Genomic DNA, 25053 nt, shown 5'->3' on the forward strand with positions numbered 1-25053 from the left:
AATGTACATTTTAAATTCAAGTCTAAAGGGCTTGGCCAACTCATTAGGGGTAATTTTCAGCACTTTGAAGTGGAGTAGACATTGAATCCTATTAGAGCTACTGACAGTGCAAAGATACGAAGCAGAATTTTAAAATTCAAACTTGACAAATTCCTTAAAATTTGGATTTCAATTAGAGAGTTGAGCTTATTTCGTGTCCTATGTGAAATTTTCCAAAAGAAGGAAGATTTAAAAAAAAAAGCAAATTGGTACTTATTACAAAATAGTTATGACTATTACGAAGAAGAAAGTCCAGTCAAAAGAGATATGCGCAAAGATTCCTATATCACGCTTTTAACTATCTGAATGACTGTATTTAAAGCCATTTTTCAGGCTGTATACATACATATACAACAACAAACAAACTAAATCATGTAACACTCCGACTTTCGAATAATTAGACCCTTCCGGACAAAATTTCCCACTGCTACTATATTTACTTTCGACGTCAACTCCAAAGCTCCAAGAAAGGGCTCACGACCACCCGTCCAAAGAAAGCTCCCTCTTAGCTCTTTTAGCCCCTGACACCTGAAAAGAAAATAGTCCATCCCATCAAGATCACCGCAAATCGGGCAAGTATACCGCATTTCCGGGTGACACCTTTTTTCCAAACACTATAAAGAGGGAGACAAACAACTATATGCTCCTGTGCCATTTCAGTAAAAAAGACAAACAAAAAATGGTGTAACTAGTTTTTTTTTTTTTGTTATTACCTTTATGATTCTGCTGTGTAGCGCATGACAACATTGGTCGGAGATGAACTGTACCTCCCTCACTTACCAGTTTTTATTCTGGATAAATGTCAATGGGATAATTTAAAAAAGTATTTCTTCTAAAAGAGTACATAGTATCTTTATAACTCGAAATTTAGCTTTGAGTATATGTTGCGAAAAGAATAATTATCTATAAAGGCCTATCAAAGGGTCCTGCTGCTGCATATATTAGTGATTACTATCGACTTTCATTCCCGCGTAGTGATGATCCCGTCTTGCCTTATATCGTGCCAGTCTGTGATTTATTGACAAGTGACTTCACGCACTACGCAATCGTCTTCACGCACTACGGTCGTGCGTGAAGTTACATGAATGTCCAAGGTGAAAAGAATAAGGTAGACCAAGTCATACAAGGTTTAAATGGTGAAGATGTTACTGCTATAGTTGAGACGTGGCATATTGAAAGCTCGGTGCCAACTTTCAAAGGTTATTCAGTAGAAAAAGTTACTAGAAAAGCAGCTGGAAATATGAGATATTATGTTTAAATTTTAGTTTTAAATACACAAAGGTGTTTACAAAAATATTTTGTGTGTACCTAGTAATTCAGGAAACATGGTATGGGTTTGAATCACTCTTACAAAGGACAAAATTGTTTTGATTTTGGACAAAAAGGACAAAATGTTACTAGAAAAGCAGCTGGAAATATGAGATATTATGTTTAAATTTTAGTTTTAAATACACAAAGGTGTTTACAAAAATATTTTGTGTGTACCTAGTAATTCAGGAAACATGGTATGGGTTCGAATCACTCTTACAAAGGACAAAATTGTTTTGATGCCTATTTGATACTTGGAGTGGAATATATAGCTCCACAGAATAGCTCGTGTAAAAATGAATCAACATGGGATCTGCTTGAGGAAGAGATGAGACACTTACGTTGTCAATATGCAAGTGATTATTTTTTAGTTGCGGGGGATTTTAACGCTTATAATGGGGTTGTGTAATAAAATGACTCAAGCTTTATTTGTCGTAACACTGGGTTGAATACCTAGTATTTATAAGACATGAAGTGAGAAGACTATAACAGCAACGTTAATTGTTGGAGTAGGAGGCTTCTGGAGCTATGCTCGGATAGTGTACTTTTCGTTGGAAATGAATGATTTGGTAAGGATGCGGAGGTGGGTGAGTTTACCTGTCTGTCCGGGAAAAATCCAAGCATAATTGATTATAAATTGGTTGGCCTAGAGCTTAGGGTCAAATGATTTTGCAGTGGAGGTTAAACTAAGCCATATAACGGGAATTTTGGGAAAAACAAAAGTAGTGAAGAAGAATAAAGACGAAACGGAAATGAATGAACGATTATTATAGGAAGTCTTTAAAGACCGATAGGAGTGAAGAGGACCTAGAGTTGATGGAAAATGAACTTTTAAGGCCCGTGATAATTGAAACGCTTGAAATCATATATAAATCATCAGTGAATTGCGGTCAATTATTTATTATTGTGCTCAAAAGTCTGAAAATTTAATTAAGAAAATAGAAGTAAATTTCTTTGACAATGAGTGGAAAATTATGAAAAATTATTTAGAAGATTTACTAGAGTCAGCTAATGATTACCTGTCATCCAAGAAAAGGCCAGATTCATTGTTAAGATTTCAAGAAAAAAGAATGGAATATATTGGTTGATAAGAAGAGAAAAGTGGCAGAAGCTTAGAGAAGAACAGAAGGAGCTGGAGCAAGCTTTTGATCTAGGTGATACAAAGATTTCTGGTCAAAAATGAAATCAAATGATAATAAAAGAAAGATCCAATCATATATCCCAGCGGCTGGTACTTGGTCAAGGTATTTAGAGAAAATAGAATGGAAATGCATAGAATTAAGTAGGGAAAATTGGAGCGATTTTGTGTTGTTCCCTATGAGAGAAAAGGATTATGATTTCGTAAAAGAAGCTTCGTTTGAAGAAATTAGGAAAGTTGTCAGGAATATGAAAGGATGGTCTTGACCAGGAACAGGTGGCATACCAGCAGTTTTGATAAAGAGCAGTTTTGATTAACGTCAACTAAAGTAACACTGTTAACAACACCATTTGGGATTGCGCGCCGTCATGGTCAAAACCTTGTATGTGTCCTAAAACTTTCCAAAAAGGAGTGATTTTTTCTGGGGGTAAAGGAGGCGGGGGCTAGGAGCACATTCATTGTTCCGATCCACTAGGTATTCAAAATCCCCGGCACTGACAGTTCTTAAATGTGTCTCTAAATGTAGGCGTTTCAAAAAGCTGAGGAAGAATTGCTATGCATTGCTGGTGAAAGCCTAAGGATCAAGCTTGCAAATAAGGCCAAGACCTTATTTGTATATATATAGGCCAAGACCTTATTTGTATATATATATATTGTATATATATATACTTTATATATGATTTCAAGTTGAAATGGCCTACGGCCCGCGAAGCACGGCTTTTTGGCTCGACACCCTCCTTTTGTCACTATTTACTGCTCAGATTTTCCGCCTAAGCTAAAACAGGTATGGGCTTTCGACCTTTGCACGCTTCTTATCATTACGTCACATTTCGAAATTTGGCTTCATTTATGTAATTTTTTAGTTTATATTTTTTGTTTTTATAGCTTATGTCTTTTCTCATGATTTGATGAATTTTATGTAATCTTCAAGTTTATGTCCTAGTCAGTTTTGCTGCGAATTCAGTTGCCAGAAATACTGAGAGAGAAACTCATGATTCTGTACACTGATAGATTGTATATGTATATTCTAGATGAAACGAAAACTCACAGCCTTGGAGATGTGTATGCTGGAAAGGGGGATGAGGAGCTGACCGTTTTCTTGGCCAAGCTAAAATCAAACCTTGGGGACATTGGATCCGGGAAAGGGATGGGAAGCTTGCCTTTAAAAGAGTAAGCCTTTTACTCTTCTTTATTTTACGCTCTATTGAACAATTTCACTACTGTTCCTTCCCATTTAAATGACCGTCCAAAGGTGCAAGTATTTATGTAGGATATCTTGTGTTAGCGATTGTTTGTAGTTTACTTGTTATGTGTCTTCAAAATTTTAGTGTTGAAATACCAAGAACAGGGGGGAACGGAATCTGATTGTTTGAATTGTTAGAGTATAAACTCAGAGCCGTTCGGGCGGGGGGGGGGGGGGTCGCGTCAGATGACCCATTTGGGTTTCTGCTTATGTTTGAGGCGGGAGGGGGCACTGTAACTAATCTTACCCGAACTCCACTAGCTCTAGGAATGGTTCTGTGTAAACTGATATAAGCATATGTGTGTTAAAAAAATAGGCAAAATCAGCTGGGCAAATTTTAACGAACAAAACCTCTATCTGCAGTTATGCAGTTTTAGGTAGTAGCCGGTGCCAAACTTGAAAAGGAGAAACATGGACGAACAATCAGGAAAAAATGAGCTTTAGTCTTATGGCATCAAACAGCTTAAGAAGCTCTAGACTTCCTTTGAAGGTGTGGTTGTCTTGGGAACCAACATATTTTATACATCTATATTTGACATATACGTATTTGATATTTGAACCATACGTACTTGATATATTTGATACAAAAAAGAAGGTCTAGACTTCTTTTGAAGGTGTGGTTATCTTTGGGAACCAATATATTATATATATATATATATAAATATATATATATATATATATATATATATATATATATATATATATATATATATATATATATATATATATATATATCAAATATGTATATATATATATATATATATATATATATATATATATATATATATATATATATATATATATATATATATATATATATATATATATATATATATATTTATATATATTTGATATTTGAACCATATTTGATATATTTGATACAAAAAATAAGGTCTATGCTTCCTTTGAAGGTGTGGCTGTCTTTGGAGACCAACATATTGTTAATGTTTCGCTTTTTACGGACGAAAAGCGTTGTTAGATTTATCTAATTGGTTATCCTCATTTAATTTCATGGTACAACTTGGCATTACCAATGAGAACGTGGTGATGTCTTAAAAATTTCATAATAAACAATTATAGTAATAATTTATTTATAACCCACTTCATAAAAAATAATATATATTATATTCTTGGAGTATTTGATTGAAAAAGAGAAGAACCAGAAACAAAACTAAATATCAACATGTTAATAAGCATTAAAAACATAAATACCAACTGATAAAACTGTGTATAATGTTTTATGTAATAAAATTATAAAGTGAAACCAAATATAAGGAAAGGGAGAAAAACGATTTTGCCATGTTATGTCACTTTTTGAGTGCTATTATGCAAAATTGCCAGATATGTATCTTAGACACAGATGTGCACTTCTTCTGGCCTTTCTTTTACTAATAAGCTACAACTAAACAATATAACACATACACATATGCATGATGAACAACTTCCCTTCAACTCAATCTTCTGGCCTGCCAATGAATAAAAAAAAAAAAAATAATGTTAGAATTATATTTATAATGTTGTATGTCATAAAACTACAAAGCGGAACCAAATTAAAAAAAAACATGATTTTGCCATGTTATGTCACTTTTCATGTGCTCTTCCTTCTGGCCTTTCTTTTACGGATAAGCTGAAACAGACCAATATAACACATGCACATATGCATGATGAACAACTTCTCTTCGACTCACTGTTCTGGCCTTGCCATGTCTATGCAGAAACAAGTTATCCCAGGGATGTGCCAGGAAAATAAAAGTATTCTTTAAACTTGTTATTCAAATAACTAACTACATTTACAATATACGTACTACTGATTGGCGTTAAATTAATTATGATTAATAAACTGATTAAATTTTAAGTTGTTTATCAGAAGCTACTAACCTTGTGAGGAATCTCTTAGATTGCTTAGGACATCAAAATAATAATGTATTTCTCCCCTGTGACCTGTCCAAGTATTCATACCCTAAAACAGAAAATTTCTAGTTTTTTTTCGTTTGGTTCTTTTGAAATTATGAAATTTTTCGAATATATACTACACATAAAAATCAGTATGTATATTTTTCTCACCGAGCTATTACTGTAGTCGATATAATAAAAAGTCAAGTCCAATAATCCAGAAATCACAATTTCTCCGGTCACCTCATGCCACCATGAAAGAAAAATGAAGGAAAACTTAATTCAAATAATTATTTTAAATATTTTTTCCTTAACTTTATTTCTAAATCCTTCAAAACTGTTTGTTCTTTTAAAATAAAATACACCCTGCGGAATGGCAGGCCTCGTCTGTCTTTTCTTCTGTTCAACAAAAAAAAAACTTCTGATGAATATAAAGATTGTAAAGCAGCTAAAGATTGCAAAGTGGAACCAAATTTAACGTACTGAATTGGTAAAGTTTAGGTACTTTTGGGTGGTTTGATGTTGTGTATCTGTGTAGTTGTGTATTGGTAAAAGGTAAACACGAACATATTTATTTATATTAGATTGCAGGTAGTGGATGTTTTGGCAAGCTTACTGCGCCCATTCTTCAATTCCACATAAAGGCCCTATGATAGAGGGTAGTAGAGAGGTAGGTGACCGTGGTATAGGTGTAATATTGAAATGATATTGTTGAAAAAGTCTGATTTGTTATTTGACTGTTTTCTTCCTCTTTTTCATTTTTCTTTTTATTATTATCTATTATTGTATTAGGGGTGAAGAAACTGGCTATTGTCTTATGCTGCACGCTCCCAAAAACGTCAGCAAACGTGCAACGTGTGTAAATAGTGAAAACAAATTTTCAGTTTGTGAATAAAGAAACTAAACCACAAAAAAAAATTAATTAGATTGAATAAAATACAGACTAAGTAAATTTTGCAAATCGTGGATATTGGCGAATAACTCACTTTATTGTTTGTTAGGCATTTGATTTTAATCCTTTTAATTTTTGGTCTTTTATTGAATTTTATTAAATTTTTTGGCGTTTTTTTCATTGGTTTTGTTGCACTTTCCACACTTTTTTTTTTGTTTTTGGTTTTTTTCCTTGGTCATATTATTTTGTTCGAGCTGAAGAAGAGAGGCGGTTGTTCTCTCGAAATATTCGCTTTCTGTGTTTTCTTTAATATTTTCATTCGACCTTTAAAAAGCCCATTTTTGATCGTTTTCTTTCTTTATGTTATGGAAGACCAATGTGGTTTAAGAAATTATCTTTAAGCAAATTTATTGGCTATATGACTCATAGCCGTTTTCAGCAGAATCTTCAAAGAAAGAAACAAAGAAACCAATAAGAATCCAATTCAATCACAAACTCTAATATTGAATAAAGCTGAACTACTGCTATTACTACTTACAACTCACTGCAACACCAAGATACCTGAGGCCAACACGCTTAGACAAGCTCTTTCTCCATCCCAATTTACTCAAAGCCTATCTCTTTACACCCTCCCCCCCCCCCTAATAAGTTCCCATTTCCCTTAAATCTTCCCTTACGACATTATCCCACACCATTTGGGAGTGACCTGCCTTTCGTTTGGCCCTTTACGATTTCCCGACCCGGACGATCTTGGGGAATCTGTCATTCCTCATCCATTGAATGTGTCCCAGCCATCTCAGCCTTTCTCTGATTATTACCCTAGAAAGTGGGACTGGTCAAAATTTTTCGTGCAGCTTACTATTTGAGATGCGGTCAGTCAGTTGGTAAAAAAAACAATCCGTAGGCAATCTCTCTGGAAAACATCTGGTAAATCCTCCTCCATTTTTTGGAGCGTCCACGCCTCAGAATCATACCTGACCACTACCAACACTACAGCTTCCATTATTCTAATCTTTCAAACCACAAAAATGTAAAAATTTATAAAGTTTCTTAAATAAATTACCTCACAAAGTTCAGCCAATACTTGTCTTTAGTCTTACATTATAGCATCTACGTTGTGCTATAGTGTTTCATTGTAATTGTTTGTATATTTATATCATTTTTGGTGAAGACGGCTGTTAGTCACATTGCGTAAATATTTCCTTTGATTTATTCTTATTCACCTAGAAAGCTCCTCATTAACTGTTCTTATTTCGTATGATGCAAAGATTCTGTGATCACTAGCGCCAATCGACAGAAATGCTGTGGGGAGGGGCAAAAATGTATTTTTTAGTGTCTGGGAGAGGGGCTATTTTGAGTTTTATAACATTTATTTCAATGCAGGTACAGAGAAGCAATTTTCAACAAATACAGTTTATTTATGAAAATATAGGGAGGGGTTAAATTATTAGCAGGAGGTTAAATGCCCCGTTTCCAATTACCACAACTGAGTGCGGTCTTCATCATTACTTCCAATTTTACCAGCGAAGGTTTCCCATTGTGTTTGAAAAAAAAAGAATCGATGATCAAACAAAACTAATCTACTATTCTAGATAATTGAGTCGCTGTATATTTTTTTTGGGGGGGGAGAGTTTAAGAAGCATTTTCTTTTTGTAAATAACATGTTATGAGCATTAGAATATATCGATATTTGCACTTTATATCTATATGTATTCGGATAGATATTTTTTTATCGGGGGTAAACATATCGAACAAAAGATAAAAGAATATCTAGAGATGGATTTTCGAACAGAAAGTATAAGTTCTAGTGCTCTTTTTAAGTAACAACAGATGTCGCACCACAGTTATGTACCTGTTTCTGCCTTTTTGTACCATGGGACAAAAGTCTTGTACCGACTAGGGCCAAAAGAGTGTTGCTATTTGACCCGACTAGGCCTATACTATTTTTGCGTTCAGAAATGGAATATCATGTGCATTTGAAATATTTCTTACTTTGCATGTATACATCTTCCTCAAAAACAAGCTTTAAGGAGAATTGATATCAATTTGAAGGATTTAAAGTTTGAGCATTATGTCTCTTTTTCACGTAGATAAGTTCTGAGACAACGCTGGCGATACATGATGCGACAAAAATACGAAGAAACGAAAAAAATATTAAAGATCAAAGACAAAATTAAACAAGGGTAATTCTTAGTCATTAAATCAAACGGAGAGACGCAGAAGATTTAGTAGACTTTCGCCAAGTCGTTCTCAAATTAAAAGAAAACTTGCTTTTTCAAGTAGCGTGCACAGAAGCAAAAAAAAAGATTGAAGAAAACAAACCTATGTTTTTGTTTCTATACTCGTTGTCATTTTCTGTTCCTGTACAGGTTACTTCAAAAGATTATTTTCGTACTGAGGACGGCTTAGTGGAAGTCTTGGCCGAAAAATCTGCTTTGGCTTTTTATTTTATTCATTGGCTGAAAACTACCCTCGTCTGGTTCTGTCTTTTTTCTTAATTATTTTTTTCGTTTCTTCACTGTTTGTCGTACACCTTTCTCATGAAGCTAGAGACTTCAGCATTCTGTTAAAGACATGGTTGTGAGCTGAGCTGTGCTTCTGAGTCTCTTTAACGTGCGAATACTGCAGAAGTCCCAAATGAAAGCCCATCCCGTGTAGGAGTAAGAAATTGTAGCTTGGGGTGTGGTTGCGGTCACTACTGTCTTTATCATCTGGCTCTTGAAGGACGTAAACCCCGATGACTGATACCTTGCACTTTTTACCCACAAAGTGTGCATTGAGAATTATATTATTAACACCTCCAACTAAATAAGCTTTAAAAGCACTCTTGCTCATCATTATTCCCGATACCTGTATACCCCATCCTTTGTACCACTTAAAAAGACCATTTAAGGACGATTGGTACAACAGTTGTAATATTCTTAATATTAACCAGATCGTTAATCACATCAAATTTGATATATAACGCATAATTAATAGTCAAAACAATACAGGGGTGTTGGACTTCTGAAGGAGAGGGTCTGAGATCGAACTGCTCTGTTGTAACGATTTTGTGGTAAACTTGAAACTTATCGTCCTGTTAATTGTTTGGAGCTGCGGCTCCAATTTACTTTCTATGGAGCTTGGTTTAACTTTTGGAATATCTAGCGGGGGTTAAGCTCCTGGAATAAACTTAGATCCTTATGATGATTGATTGCCAATAACAAAAGCAGCATATTTAAACAAGGTGAAATGGAAAAGTAGTACCTTCTAGAACATTGGGGCTCCGACTGACTGTAGGAGTATTGGCTGGAAGAGAAGTATTCATTAGTGTGACTGGTTGAAAGATGACCATCTTTCACCTAACGTAGAAATCTACTTGGCTGGAATCTGATTCTAGATTTTTGATGCTATTGCTCTGTTTTGTTGAAACCGAAAATGTTTAGTTGTGCATATTAGAGTCCATTGCCTTTCAGCATTCGGGCTTTTCCAGAGGTGGTTTTAGAGGGAAAGGCACTGAAAGAGGGGAAAATTTTAGGGGCGGAAAATATCAAGTAAATAATCTAGATTATAATCATTTTGTAAATTTATTTTTATAAAAAAGTAGAGGGTGCGGTTAATAAACGAAAATAAATTAATAAATTATCCATTAATTAATAATAAAAATACATAAATATTATTAATTAAAACAAATCAGTTGATTAATAATAATTAAATAATAAATGGTAAACTAGAAATTTATAAAAAAAATGAATTATTGATTAATTAATGAACCGGAATAATTTGTTAATAAATAAATTTTTTGTTAAAGTTTGACCTAAAATTTCGTGGGAGACAGGGGGTTGTCGTTAATCAAGACTTTGCCCTGGTTGCAAGAGATTTCTTTTAAATGGGGTTTTGGGCTACTATGGTTCAAATAGTGCAGTTGTTCATTTTGGTCCGACTTCATTTTTAGGGCTCTAGGCTTTTTTGAAATTCTAATGAATTTGTTCTGGCAACGAACTTCTATCTGTAAGATTAATCGAAATAATATCATCCATGAATCAGGCTCAAATGGCAATTCTTCCTCACTTCGCTGTTTTTTTATGCCCCTTGCCCGTCGGCCAAGTGCCATATAGCGATCGGAATTTCTGTCCGTCGGTCTGTCGGTCCCGGTTTTGCTAGTTCGGGCACTTCCAGATAAGCTAGGATGATGAAAATTGGCAGGCCTATCAGGGACCGGACCAGATTAAATTAGAAATAGTCGCTTCCCCGACTCGACCGCCTGGGGGGGGGAGTGGAGAGACGGTTAATCCGTAAAAGCTAGAAAAAATGAGCTATTTTTAACTTACGAACGGGTTATAGAATCTTAATGAAATTTGATATTTAGAAGGACCTTGTGTCTCGGAGCTCCTATTTTAAATCCCAACCCGATCCGGTGACATTGGGGGGAATTGGAGGGGGAAACCGGAAATCTTGGAAAACGCTTAGAGTGGAGAGATCGGGATGAAACTTGGTGGGAAGAATAAGCACAAGTCCTAGATACGTGATTGAAATAACCGGACTGGATCCGATCTCTTTTGGGGGAGTTGGGGAGGGAGTCCAATGCTTTTGCGAGTTCGGTGCTTCTGGGCGTGCTAGGACGATGAAAATTGGTAGGCGTGTCAGGGACCTGCACAAATTGGCTTAATAACAGTCTATTCTTCGATTCGACCGTTCGGGGGGGGATGGAGGGAGGGAACATTTTGAAAATTGAGGTATGTTTATCTTACGAATGGGTGATCGGAAGATCTCATATAGAAAGATCTCATGTCTCAAATGCTCCGTTTTCAATTCAGATCGGATCTGGGGGTATTGGGGGCGGAGGGGAGACGGAAATCTTGGAAACCGAAGATCTTGGAAAACGCTTAGAGTGGATTGATCGGGATGAAACTTTAATAAGCACAAGTTCTAGATACGTGGTTGACATAACCGGACTGGATCTGATCTCTTTGGGGGAGTTGCGGGGATTTCCAGTGTTTTGGTGAGTTCGGTGCTTCTTGACGTGCTAGGACATTGTCACAAGTGCCATATGAGCTCTTGGCTCTTGTTTTTTTTCCAAATGCAGCTTCAAACTTCTAGTACAGGGACTAGGGTTCGTTCTTTATTAGGTTACCTCTAAAAGCACAATCGTTATATTTAGTATCAAATATAACTTGGAAGAACCTATTCCCCGGGTAGATTTTTCATCAGGGGTTCTGTATAATCCGGAAGTTCTTTACTTTGATTCAGGATGAAAGTGTGACTTTAAAGGTATGCCTATTTCTTACCTACCTCAGTATTAGGCAAATCCAAAAATTTACCCAAAAAAATGCTCACTTTGGAGCATGAGAAAGATAATGGGTACTTCCTTGTTAGCCAATACACACTTCAGAATTTGGATCTTCAAGATCAGACAATAACCGGTTTTTAGCTGTTTGTATATGAAACAATTAGCTTAGGCTCACTTGAAATCTCCGTTGTGGGTGTATTTTTTGATAAAATGAAAAAAGAAATCACCAGTGCAACAGCACAAACACAGAAATAAACGTACGCCATAAAACCCAACCAAACATAAAAAAATTGACTATTTAATATATAGATGTGATATTTTGGTTGGGTTAGGTTAGCCATTTCATATAATGTGTTCTGGTTGGCCCTTCCATAATTCTTTGTTGTAGTTTCCATAATTTGTGCTATTAAAGTATTACATTTTCATCACATCTTGTTGTGTTTCATTAGGATTAACCTAACTTCAATTCTCAAGTGTCTATTGGCGGTAAATATATAACTCAATACCTCAATGACTCAATACCACTCAATACCTTTTTTTATGCTCTTTACAAATAAAATGATCTCTTCTATCGCAAAATTCATATTTAAGCACTTTTTGAGCTCTTAAAAATGACGGATTTTCAATTAAAGTATGAGTTAAATGAAAATGAATAGTTATCGGTTGTTTTCCGACAAAATAATGCTACGTTTTCTCAGCGCCGTTTTCTCTGTCGTTTTCGATTAAAATGATACTACATTTTCTCAGTGCCAAAATTATTCATAATAAGGTTAGTTTAGGTAGGGTTAGGTCAAAAAGTGCTTAAATTTGAATTTCGATTGAAGCGATTATTTATTCGTAAACAGCATAAAAAAGGCATCAACTGGTATGTTCACTTTATTGGTAAGTCAATGATATGGACAGTCATATATTTACCGTCTTGGCTAACAAGGAAGTACTGAATAATTTTTTGGAGCGTTTGAAACGATAAGAACTTCAATCTTATCGAAAAAAAATACGCACATCTAATTTTTAAATATTAGCTTGTATGTTATAAGGGTCGTTGGTCTAGGGGTATGATTCTCGCTTAGGGTGCGAGAGGTCCCGGGTTCGAATCCCGGACGACCCCATTTTTGAGAATATTTGAAGCAACACACATCATCAATTAAGAAAAATGTTCAATGACTTGATCATGGCCAAGTCTCTAGCCCATTATTGGCAAGGTTTTGCAAATGCCGAAATGTGACTAGGGTGACTTTGAGTCAGTGCGAATTTTTGTTATAATTTTTCAGCCAATCAGAAAATGCCATTATTGGCTCAAATTAACGCTTGCTAAATCCTGACAGAAGAAAATATTTACGTTTTTAAAATAGTGTGTGTAATCCCGAAAAGGGAATATCTTGGTGGACAACAGACTGCGGAAGTATCATGGTACAACTGCAGGAGGTCAAGTTTGCAGTAAATGAACTTGACAACGCAGGAGGACGACAAACTAGAAACCATGGAAACGGGAGACCTCCCACGTAACGATGGAAAGATCCTCACCTTATTTTTAAAACATATATTTTTTACGGGTGCTTTTGTTGAAAAACACATTTTTTGGGATTTACAACAAATGAAAATCGAAAAAATCAGCGAAATTTTTCACCCCCTTGATTTTGGAAAAATACATCGGGAGGTGTATTTTCGTTGAAAGTAACTAATATTTACATTTTCGATAAAAAAAATTAAAAAAACTAAATTACCTCCCTAAGTTTCGAAAAATGTATTTTTCCCACCTCTCCTACATTTCTGTGAATTGTCCGAGAAACGACAACTTAACTTGTTGTACATACAGTGAGCCAAAATTTGGTTGCTTAAATATGGTTTGAATTACAGGAGGTAGGTTTAGTGACAAACAAATTAGGACCTTGAAAGTTAAGTTAAGAGTGACAGGGAGTGTACAATCAAAAAATTATGACAACTTTCAATTTTATCTGAGCTATTCAGTTGTGGTTATTTGTCGTTATTCAGTTCGTAAATAATGTGTCACTGAAATTATTCGTTATGTTTCTATAATTTATGTGCTTATTTAACTGTAGCTATCAGAAGAAAATGTGAAATTTCAACGTATCTGAATTTTTTTTTCACTGTATAGATTATTATTAAAGGTAGGTTGACCAATTAGAAACCATTTGCGTAAAAAAAAAACACGGAACCTTAAAAAGTGAGGGGCTCTTTGAGAAATCTTCTTATGATATTTATTTAAAGGGGAAGTCCAGTCTTACTATGTTTCCAGCTCTGCATGTATTGTGTAGTTTTGGTTAGGTAGCTATTCTCTTAAATTCAATGAGGTTCTCTCGAGTTTATGAATTATTTCTAATTTTAGTTTTCAGAAGAAAATATCAAATTTCAACATATCTGATGAACATGTAGTAAAAATAACAAAGGACAGAATTTACTCAATGGCTGTTCACCCATCCGTTTTGCGTCGTTTAGTTATTGCTGGCGACAGAAAGGGCTATGTTGGTAAGTTTTTTTCTTTGTTTTATGCTATATTTAAATGTATTACAACCAAAAAAGTTGGCTGGAAGGCATAAATAAGGGAAAACCGTATAAATTTACGTGATTAAAAAAAAAATTATCAGCGTACACTTAAAAATGCGAAAAACCCTTAGCACATGCTATTTCGTAAAGACCTGAGAAAAAATCGCTTGCAAGCCACGTATAAATATAATCCCTTTTTTATAAATGACTGCATGCAATATCGGGCAAAATTATGAAATACTTGTCGTTTTTGGTAAAGTAAAAATGAAACCTAGGTCTTTTACAGTGTTTCAAGAGTCTTTATGAAGTCATAGTTCAAGGTGAAAACATCTATCTAGGTTGGATTTATTAAGGCCGTGATTAAGTGAACTTGAAAACATCGAGCTTCAAAATTGAAGTTAGGTTAGTTTTCTGTCTTTTAATTCTCTAGAGACCGTCGAATGTCAAAACTTCAAATAGTACCAATTATCAAGTCTTGTGAGAGGTTTTGATAGACAGCTTCCTTTGGTGAGATGCTTCAGCCTAGGAATAGTAATATATTTGGCTGGGTCTTGCAAAGCTTGGTTACCGACCAAGGGAGAAGAGAAAATGAGCAAAAGAGCACTATTATTCTCAAATACAAAATGCCCATGTATATAAAACTGGGACGGTATGCACAGAGTGCATTTGAAAATTTATTGTTTTTTGCACTTTTTTCCTAGGAATAGGCTAATTAAAATACCTCAGTTGATTAATTCGAAACTAAACACCAAACTTAGTTGGAAGCTTTCTTCGAGGATTCTCAGAAAACCAAAGTTTTCTTACGAATTGAGTTGAAAAAAAAAATAACTGAAAGTAAGGAGTGACATTAAAACTTAAAACGAACAGAAATTACTTCGTATATGAAAGGCACTGCTTCCTCGTGAACGCCCCGCTCTTTACGCTAAAGTTTTTTACTGTTTTAAAAACAGAGTTAAGAGAAAGAGTCGGACTTTAGCGTGAAGAGCGGGGCGCTGATGAGGAAGCAGCCCCTTTCATTTTGAAGTAATTTCTGTTTGTTTTATGTTTTAATGTCACTCCTTACTTTAAGTTAAAAAACACTTGTTTTTATTTAAGTTAATTTCTGAACGTTTTCGAATCAATGCATGTTTTGATTTATGCTCTCTGCAGATGAATAATTAAAACGAAATTTGTGTATTTTTTTTTTTTTTTTTGGCTAAATGGTTTTCTCATAGTTTTGATCGAATGATCTTGAGGGAAAAAAAGAAGCGCGGATGGAGGTCTAGTTGCCCTCCGATTTTTTGGTTACTTAAAAAGGCAACTAGAACTTTTATTTTTTTATGAATGTTCTTATTAGTAAAATTATTAGTAAAAATAAATTTTATTAGCTAAAGATATACGCTACTTAAAAATTAGCTTACGTAAAGAAACTTCTATATTCTCATATTTTTATTACATATATGAGGGGGTTCACCCCCTCGTCAGTACCTCACTCTTCACGCTAAAGCTTAAATTTTGTCCCAGTTTCTTAAGAATGACCCCTGAATAACAAAAGCCGTAGAATAAATAGTTGAAATTTCTAAAAATACTTTAGCGTAAAGAGCAAGGTATTAGGAGGAAGAGAGCCCCTCATATGCGTAATAATTTCTGTTCCTTTTAACAGAAATTATTCTGGAATATTTACAGGAAAATAATAACAGGAATATTCTGTTCCTTTCAGTTGAAAAACTTTGTCATATTTATTTTTTCATTGTTTTTTTAAATAATGCTAGAAAATCCTGCGCTCCCTTCAGGGAAATTTTCTTCTCCCATGACAAATTCATCCATGAAAAGTTCCCCCGACATATCCCCATCTTCTCAACCCCTGCCCCCAACCAAATGAAAACGCCCCAGAAAACGTCTGTACACTTCCCAATAACCATTACTATATGTAAGCACTGGTCAGTGTTAGTAACTTGTAGCCCAGTGTTAGTAGTTTGTGTTCTTTGATCAGAACACAAATGGAGGGGGCGCAGGATTTTCTAGCATTGTTTAAAAAAAAACAATGAAAAAATAAACATTAAAAGTTTTTTTTCTACTGAAAGTAAGAAGCAGCATTAAAACTTAAAACGAACAGAAATTATTACGCATCTGAGGGGTCTACCTCCTCGTAATACCTCGCTCTTTACGCTAAAGCATTTCTAGTAATTTCAACTATTTATTCTACGGCCTTTGTGATTCAGGGGTCATTCTTAAGGAATTGGGACAAAATTTAAGCTTTAATATCAAGAGCGAGGTATCGACGATGGGTGAGCCCCCTCATATACGCAATAAAAACATACGAATATTGAAGTTCGCTACGTAATTTATTTCGTGAGTTACGTATATTTTTTACTTATGAAAACGTTCGTAAAAAGTTATAGTTGCCTTTTTAAGTAATCAAAAAATAGGAGGGCAATTAGGTCTCCTCCCTCGCTCCTTTTTTTCAAAATCTTCCGATTAAAACTGTGAAAAAGCCATTTAGCCCCAAAAAATTAATATGCAAATTTCGTTTTAATTATTTATGTATAGAGAGCCAAGATCAAACCATGCATTAATTCAAAGACGTCCAGAAATTAAACAAAAAAAACGAGTTTTTTTTTAAATGAAAGTAAGGAGCGACATTAAAACTTGAAACGAACAGAAATTACTCAGTATATGAAAGGGGCTTTTCCTCCTCAACGCCCCGCTCTTTACCCTAAAGTTTGACTCTTTCTCTTAACTCTACATTTTAAAACAGTAAAAAACCTTAGCGTAAAGAGCGGGGCGTTGAGGAGAAAAAGCCCTTTCATATACGGAGTAATTTCTGATCGTTTTAAGTTTTAATGTCGCTCCTTACTTTCACTTAAAAAACTTTTTTTTTGTTTAATTGTAGATAGGAGCTTGAAACTACAGTAGGATTCTCTGATACGCTGAATCTGGTGGTGTAAATTTCGTTAAGGTTCTATGATTTTTACGGGTTGTTTCCTCCTCACCTGTGCTTCCAAACTTAAGTCTCTAGCCGGCAATCCTTCAATTCGTCGCAATCCAAGTTTCTACCACCAGTCACGACCCGGTAGGGCAACGGGGAGGAAGCTACGGGGTTCTGCTCCGCCTCAAGGTTTGTCGCTTGACCTAAATCTCTTGACTTGTCTAGTTCTTCACCGTACCGCATTATTAGGTATTTTGGATATTTACATCTACCAAGCTCCAAATACTTTTTACAAAGGCGCTGTCTATGTGTGGTAATACTTTTAAGATGTATACCTCGCTTTGATTTAATTTTCCCCATGATTTCGGCTTTGTGTGCACAACTTTACTGAAGGCTCCTGACTATTTCTCATTTCTAGGTTTCTTCATTGCATTGAAATAATTTATGAAAATTTCACACTCTATTAACAAGCAACTGATTATACCAGCTTGTCATTTTGGTCTCTGGGGGGTATTATCGGCGATCTGAAAAGATTCTTTCTGGCAACCGACTTGTAAAAATTTCAGGTAGCTGAAAATATTCTAGGGGACTGTTAGAAAACAGGAAAATAAATCGAAAAATGGTTCCAATCATCTTACAGGTTATTGTCTTCTGCTCATGATAGTACCGATTTTGTTCTAAAAGCAATATCCTTTATCGAGTACACTTGTGAAAAAGACCTAGACATTTTCTAAGATTTCTAAGCAATTAGAGGAAATAGAGCAAAATCCTTTCAAACATTTTGTAGCATCTTCAAGAAGCTATGGCCTGATATTAAAAGCGGCATCTTCCGCCAATGAATACTTGAGTATTTTTTAAATATAAATTTTCAATTTAACATGGGATTTTCGAGTTCCATCAGTTCACTTAATCACGGCCTTAAAATTGAAATCCATTATGTTCTTGAATTAATTCAGTGACCGGAGTTAATTAAGCGATTATTTAAAGACTTTTTGATACGGAATAACTGTATTGTGGTGTATTAACCTAGTTTCATAACATTTATTTATATTTTGAATAATTAGTTATTCCATTTAAACGGATTCAATTTTGGTGTGCCAAGCCGTTTTTCTTGTATTGTGCCAAGCCGTTGACTGTGCATAAGGGAGCGATAGTGAACATCAAGTGCCGTAATACTGGCTGGATTTTTAAATCCTTAAACTGCAGGAGATAAGCGATTCGAGCATACGCACTATTTGCTGCGGGATTTATAAAGCCTGTAATTATTCAAGTTATTCATTTAGTCCCTGTGCGGCGAATACAATTCGGAAAATAATTAATAGCGCTGACTTATATGGTATGGATTTTTTTGCGTATTACTGGTCTCATTTAAGTTTGTGAGTTTGGATTTGCTTACCATATGGTAAAAACCCAACGAATCAGATTCTATAGGCCAATCCGCTACTCATGTTTATTCACCGTGCTGGACTTTTTACAACTGAATCTCCGGGCAGGGATTGATGATGAATCTGTTGCTAAACTTGCCGTTGGCTTTTTGATGAGGATTTGATAAAGAACGCAAAAGCGGAACTGTGGTCTTGTGCCTCTCTTAACCGAACCTCAAGAGACGAAAAGATGATCTGGCCTTACTTAGGAATATAAATGATATGGTTGAATTTTTACGAAAATGCGACAATGTACAAGTCGACCTAACCACTTTTGTTGTCATTTCTCCAAAGGAAGTTTCGGTAATTCTTGTAGCAGCTTATTCGAAACTTGCCTTTAAACTAACTTTAATTGAAACTATGCTAAAGACCATGTGGTGGCCTCCAATGATCTGAACTTTCCATCTCTACCGAATCATAGCCCAGTTTGCATTGACAAAATTTCTGCAAAAGATTTTAATGACCCAATCCCTGGCGTATTGAAGGACTGTCACGTCAAGTGAACGAAAACACTACGGACTACTCAAAAGTATTCAGGAGAACTTTGATCTTGATATATTTAAGGGCTGTGACGGTGTGATTGATGCGAAAGCGAGCCACAACACAGTGTGGCTCGCTTTTGCAGAGCAGCTGGCACAAGATCGAACAACATGGTCCAAGAAGGTCTCTAAGATCATCGATGCCGGGCGAGGTGGAAACGCCTGATTCCCGCCACAAGTACAAGTAAGTAAGATTGATGCGAAACGCGTAAGAAAATCGATGGCAGTAAAAGTCTCTTTTACATCACACACTCAGATTCACTTACGCGCCATATTTGATTTAAATGAAGATCATCTTTCAATAAGGGAACATTCGGTGTTTTGCGGAGAAGTGGGTCTCGATCCACCCCCACCCCCCCCCCCCCCTGGATACGTCCCTGACTGTAAGAAGAAAGGGTATACTTACCCAACTACGCATAAAAATCGTCACCTTAAGGTAAATAACTGCAATCGATCTTTATAATAAGGGATAGTCGCCTTTAGGTAAAAGTAAAGGAAACGCATACTGTTTTGTGACCATCTTAAAACAAACTGACTGATGTGATGCTGTGTTTTCTGTTCAATTTTATAAATATTGACTAATAAATTATATTGATTGTAACAAAACATAGCCTAAATTTTGCTTTGTAAACTAAGTTTATTCTATTAGAGTAATATAACTAAAATCGTGACCGTTAAATAACCCAATAGGCGTAAAATGTAAATATTATTTTCCTGGGTAAACTTGTAATAGCAGTTCTCTAAGATTTATGGTATCATGTTAAAGTCTTCTTATTAGCTATTGGGTGGTTTTGCCTCCATATCACCAAAAGTCAGCTATATATGTAGATTAGTATAAAAAAGGTACGCCCACAATTGAAGTAAAAGGCACTTGATAAACTAAACAGAAAGTGAACATTTCGCCCAGCATAGTGCAGAATTCCAAGCTGACACTTTAGCAGCACAGCTGTGTTTTGACAGCTTTTCTTTTTTATCAAAAAGTATTTCTATATGTAAAAATGGTATTTTCAGAAAAAATCTGCCAACAAATTTCATTACGCCACGAAAACTGCCAAGTAGCATTACTAATATGCTACCATTTTTTGCACGGTGGCATATATCTGAGGCCAATTCAGCTACGCATGCTTCTCCTCCATTCCAATCTATCAAAGCCTCCCTCTTCAAGCCCTCCCAAGGAATTCCCGTTTTCCTTAAATCTTTCCTTACGACATCCTCCCATCTCATTAGGAAACAACCTACTTTTCGTTTGGCCCTAGACGGTTGTCCGACAAGGATGATTTTATGCAATCGTTCATCCTTCATTCGCAGAATATGTCCTAGCCATCTCAACCTTTCTCTCATTGTAAACCTAGAAAGAGAGGACTCGCCCACAATATTTAATATAATACAATAATACCCTAAATTTGATATATGAAGCATAAATGGTAAAAAAAAGGAATTTCAGAAAGTAAATGAATTAAAAAAGTTAAGTCAAAATCTGGACAGGACAGGGTAAGTATTTATGTCAGAAAATACAAGGGTAAAATTCTACTAAAACTGTTCTTTTGTCTCTGTTTCAATAAAGCGGGAAATACTTTCCGACATCAGAAGCTCAATATCACATATTTGCGCAAAGAGATTCACTCTTGTACCCGTTGCTTTATGCTGTCGAATGATTTTTTCATACGAGATTTCATATACTAATAATATTCAATGAGACCCTTTGTAATACAGTGAGATATTTCTAATTGTTTGTGATAATGCTAGGGTAGATTTCTATTAGATTTTTTGTTTGCCTCCTAACGTCAAATGCTCAATATGACATATTTGCACAAAGAGATTCACTCTTTTACCCATTGCTTTATGCTGTCGAATGATTTTTTCATACGAGACTTCATATACTAATGCTACTCGATGAGTCCCTTTGTAAAAGACCGAGGTTCTTCTAATTCTAAACAAATATTTTCGGGAAAATTATAATACTATGTTGGACGTTGTGTTTTTTTGTTATCAACACTGAATCGAAGTATCTCTAGTTTTATCTCCCACTGATTACCTGTTTAAAGTTCGAACACTAATTAAGCATTTTTTTAGTCAATGATCAGTCTATTAAAGTATTTGTTTTCATATTCAGTTTACTCTTATTTCTCACTGATTATCTACTTATTGTTAGACCACGAATCTCTTTTTCTCGTTGTAAATTTTTTAGCACTGGGCTATCCATCTTAAACTTTCTTTCAATTTAGGCATGGGAAATGGTATTGAAATATTATTTCTTACAACCTATTAATTGATAAACAGTCAGCCAAGTCCTGACGTTTGACTTACAGTTTACGAAAATTCAAGAAAGACATACCATCGTAAAATGCACATGTGGAAACTTTGAAAAATTTATAATTTCAATTTAAACAACATTGCCATCAAAGAAACAAACAACAAAAATCAATAGGAAAAACTAGTAATCTAGTCGTTTTTTAGGGCTTTGGTCGGTTGATGAAAGTGATGATTTACATAATGGATGCCGAGTATTTTATCCACACAGAGATCCAATAAATTGTGTCTCCTTTGATAAATTTAATCATTCCAAGTTTTATACGACTAGGTAAGTTACTTCATTTCTTTTTAGAGCTTATTGGTAGACATATTTACATTTTTATTGCTTTACATGTGGTAAATTCATGAGAATGAGGCTTCGAACAGTATTTTCACTAAAGTTATATTAAATTCCTAATTATTAGAGAATAAGTGTCTTAGCAGTCTTTTAACGTCTTTCAGTGCTAATTTGTAGGTTTTGATTTTCCATATTCTCTGGTTCTAAATCTACAGCCCAAGTACTAATAATCAGCATATGTTTTGCTGTTTTTTTCAACAGAGGAAAAGTTTGAACGTTGTTGTTCTGGGTTTGACCTGTTCGACCAATAGGTCGAATATGTTCGTATCACTCGGTTCGTCTGTGCTTTCTGTAATCACTAGCTTGCTTGGGTGTCACTTCAGTCAATATTCACTGGAGTTGATCCTGTATCACTTATATTTGTAGGAGGTTATTCACCTGCAGCAATTGCCTGCTTTGAAAAACGAGAATCAAAATAATGCAACTATGCTTTGTCACATCTCAATTAAAATACGTATACAATACAACTATAATAAATTATAAAATTTTACTTTATAACCTGTCTCATGCATCCAGGTACAAAAATAAAAACAGATAAAATACGCATGATATAAACAAGCAAAATAGTAAATAAGATAACTCTAAAATGAAATTTATTACGGGTGAGAAAAAAAGACTTAATCTTATAGGAAATGAACCAAACCAATAGTTTTAACAAATCTACCTAATAGGTTTGTTCTTAGTCTTCTAGCCTAAGGAGGTGAGGAGTGATGTCTCAGAACAGAACACATTGTAAATGCCTTCTCACAGAAATTCCTTAGTATTTCCTTCTCTTTTTCATATTTTCTATACTTGGAAATGGTGTGACGCGTGTCTTCGCACAATCCACATGTGTCATAGTTGAGGGGTACAGCCCCAGTAGGACTTATAATTTGTGCATATTTCTTTTTTTTCCATAGTTTGCAGTTCGCCTTTTTTACCCTATTTGTTTCTAATGGTTGTTATAAGCATTTTTGTTGCTGTTGCGTGGAAGAAAAAATTTACACTTCGTAAATTTATCTTAGAATTATCTACGAAGTCATTCGTAGATACTCTGCTGTAAGCAGAAATTCTAAACAGTAGATTTAGAGAGAGAGAGAGAGAGAGAGAGAGAGAGAGAGAGAGAGAGAGAGAGAGAGAGAGAGAGAGAGAGAGAGATAGATAGATAGATAGATAGATAGATAGATAGAGATAGATGGATAGAGATAGATAGATAGAGATAGATAGTAGATAGATAGATAGATAGATAGAGAGAGAGAGAGAGAGAGAGAGAGAGAGCTACGAAAAAAAATCGTAAAGGGAAATTATAATTCCAAAAAAGAAAGCACGATTTGCCATCTAGCATAAGGGTGCCAGAAGTGTAGGGGGAGGGTTGCCCCCTCCGACTCCACGGATCTGTTCCTGGCCTAAATTGCTTTTAACTTTCATTCATCTAATTTCAACCAAATTAACTATATAGTTAAAATAAATAGATCGATAGCTTTATCACACGAAAGCCTTATTGGGCCATTCGCTATTTAATTAGTCACAAAACTAAAACTAAGGATTTTTTTTAAATTTGGAGGGGGCAGGGAGAGTTCAAAAAAATGTCTCCTTAACATAAATTAATGTTATAAGTCGCCTTATCATACACCCATCATTGAAGCCCAGAAACCTTACCCTGAATCGACGGGCTCTCAAGAAAGAGAATAAAAAATCCTGCCAAAAAAAAACGAAAAAAGAAAACACAATCTGAAGATGAAGATCTAGCAAGCAAGTTTAATTATATGATTCATTTTTCCTGGAAACGAGGTTTATCTTGTGATTTTATGATGAAATGATTCGTAAACTGATTGTGCGAACAGTTTTATGTCTGAATCTGTAACAGATCAAGAGCAAAATCTTGGACCAAGGGCGCCAATGTAACTCGAGGTGGGCACCAAATTGACAAGTTTATTCTAAAAAAGATTAAAAAAAGAAAAAGAACGGAATAAGGGTGCCGGGAGGGTCTTGGGGGGAGGGTCGAACCCTCCGACCTCATGGATCTGTTCCTGGCCTAAATTGCTTTTAATTCTTTCATTTATCTAATTTCAACCAAATTTGCTATACAGTTAAAATAAATAGATAGTTAGATTTATTCGCACAAAACCACAATTGGGCCATTCGCTATTTAATTGGTCATAAAGCTAAAATTAAGGACTATAACTTCCGGTGTTACCAAACGTCTAACGTCTATCTTAACACAAAGAAAAACTGATTATCTTCAACATGATTTTCCATGTTCATAAAATAGGGGAAAGATAGCACCAATCAAAGATTTTTATACAAAAAAAATTAATTATTTTTGTTCATTTTAAGTTTCAACTTTGTTCTTTACATTCATAGAAAAGTTTTACTTTTGAGTAAATGTTTGTTGTTATTAATTGAGTAAATCGGCTACGAAAAATTGATCAAATTGGCAAGTTTACTCTAAAAAGAGTAAAAAAGGAAGGAAATGCAAATGGGGTGCCAGAAAAATCTTTGGGGACCTAAGCCCCCCATGGATCCACCACTGTGTATATACATATATATAGATACATATATGTATATATATATATATATATATATATATATATATATATATATATATATATATATATATATATATATATATATATATATATATATATATACTAGCTGTTGGGGTGGCGCTTCGCGCCACCCCAACACCTAGTTGGTGGGGGCGCTTCGCGCCCCCCCAAGCCCCCCCGCGCGCGTAAGTCGTTACGCGCCATTGTAGTTGTGTCCCTATGTCCCACCTGTGAATATAGATATATATATATATATATATATATATATATATATATATATATATATATATATATATATATATATATATATATATATATATATATATATATATATATATGGTTTTAACTACGTAAAACTTGCGAATATACAACATTCTTTGCTGTCCCATTGTCTTTGCATATAAATAGATTGTCAGGTTTACCGACTCTTGAACATGCAACATATAATGGTCCATGGGAAAACAATCTGTATTCAGATCTATACCTCATGATTCTAATGATTGCCCTTGAGCTTTGTTGATGGTGATTGCTAATCGACCATTCCCTGTCCCGGTGTCCCGGTCGTCATTTATATCCCCCTGTTTCCCCCGGTGTCCCCGTTGTAGTTGTGTCCCTGTGTCCCGGTCGTCATTTATATTCCCTGTGTCCCGGTCGTCATTTGTATCCCGGTGTCCCGGTCTGTATATACATTCGTTTTTTAGTTTTGTTTTTCTCCTT

At 35.0% G+C, this 25053-nt stretch overlaps 1 protein-coding gene and 1 non-coding gene across 5 annotated transcripts in view; both read left to right on the forward strand.

Annotated features, from left to right (window-relative positions):
- LOC136035515 (WD repeat-containing protein 76-like) overlaps positions 1–25053 on the forward strand; it is a 76341-nt gene that overhangs the window by 19493 nt on the left and 31795 nt on the right. For all 4 annotated transcript variants that reach the window (XM_065717353.1, XM_065717354.1, XM_065717352.1 and 1 more), the window contains exons 5-7: positions 3517–3655; positions 14130–14269; positions 21616–21739. In XM_065717353.1, the coding sequence (XP_065573425.1) occupies positions 3517–3655; positions 14130–14269; positions 21616–21739 (403 nt within the window). The remainder of the gene's footprint in view (positions 1–3516; positions 3656–14129; positions 14270–21615; positions 21740–25053) is intronic.
- Positions 12819–12890, forward strand: Trnap-agg (transfer RNA proline (anticodon AGG)). The gene has a single exon. It is a non-coding gene; the product is annotated as a tRNA-Pro (tRNA).

Source organism: Artemia franciscana, chromosome 14 (genome assembly GCF_032884065.1).
Source record: "Artemia franciscana chromosome 14, ASM3288406v1, whole genome shotgun sequence".
In the NCBI taxonomy this organism is placed as follows: domain Eukaryota; kingdom Metazoa; phylum Arthropoda; class Branchiopoda; order Anostraca; family Artemiidae; genus Artemia; species Artemia franciscana.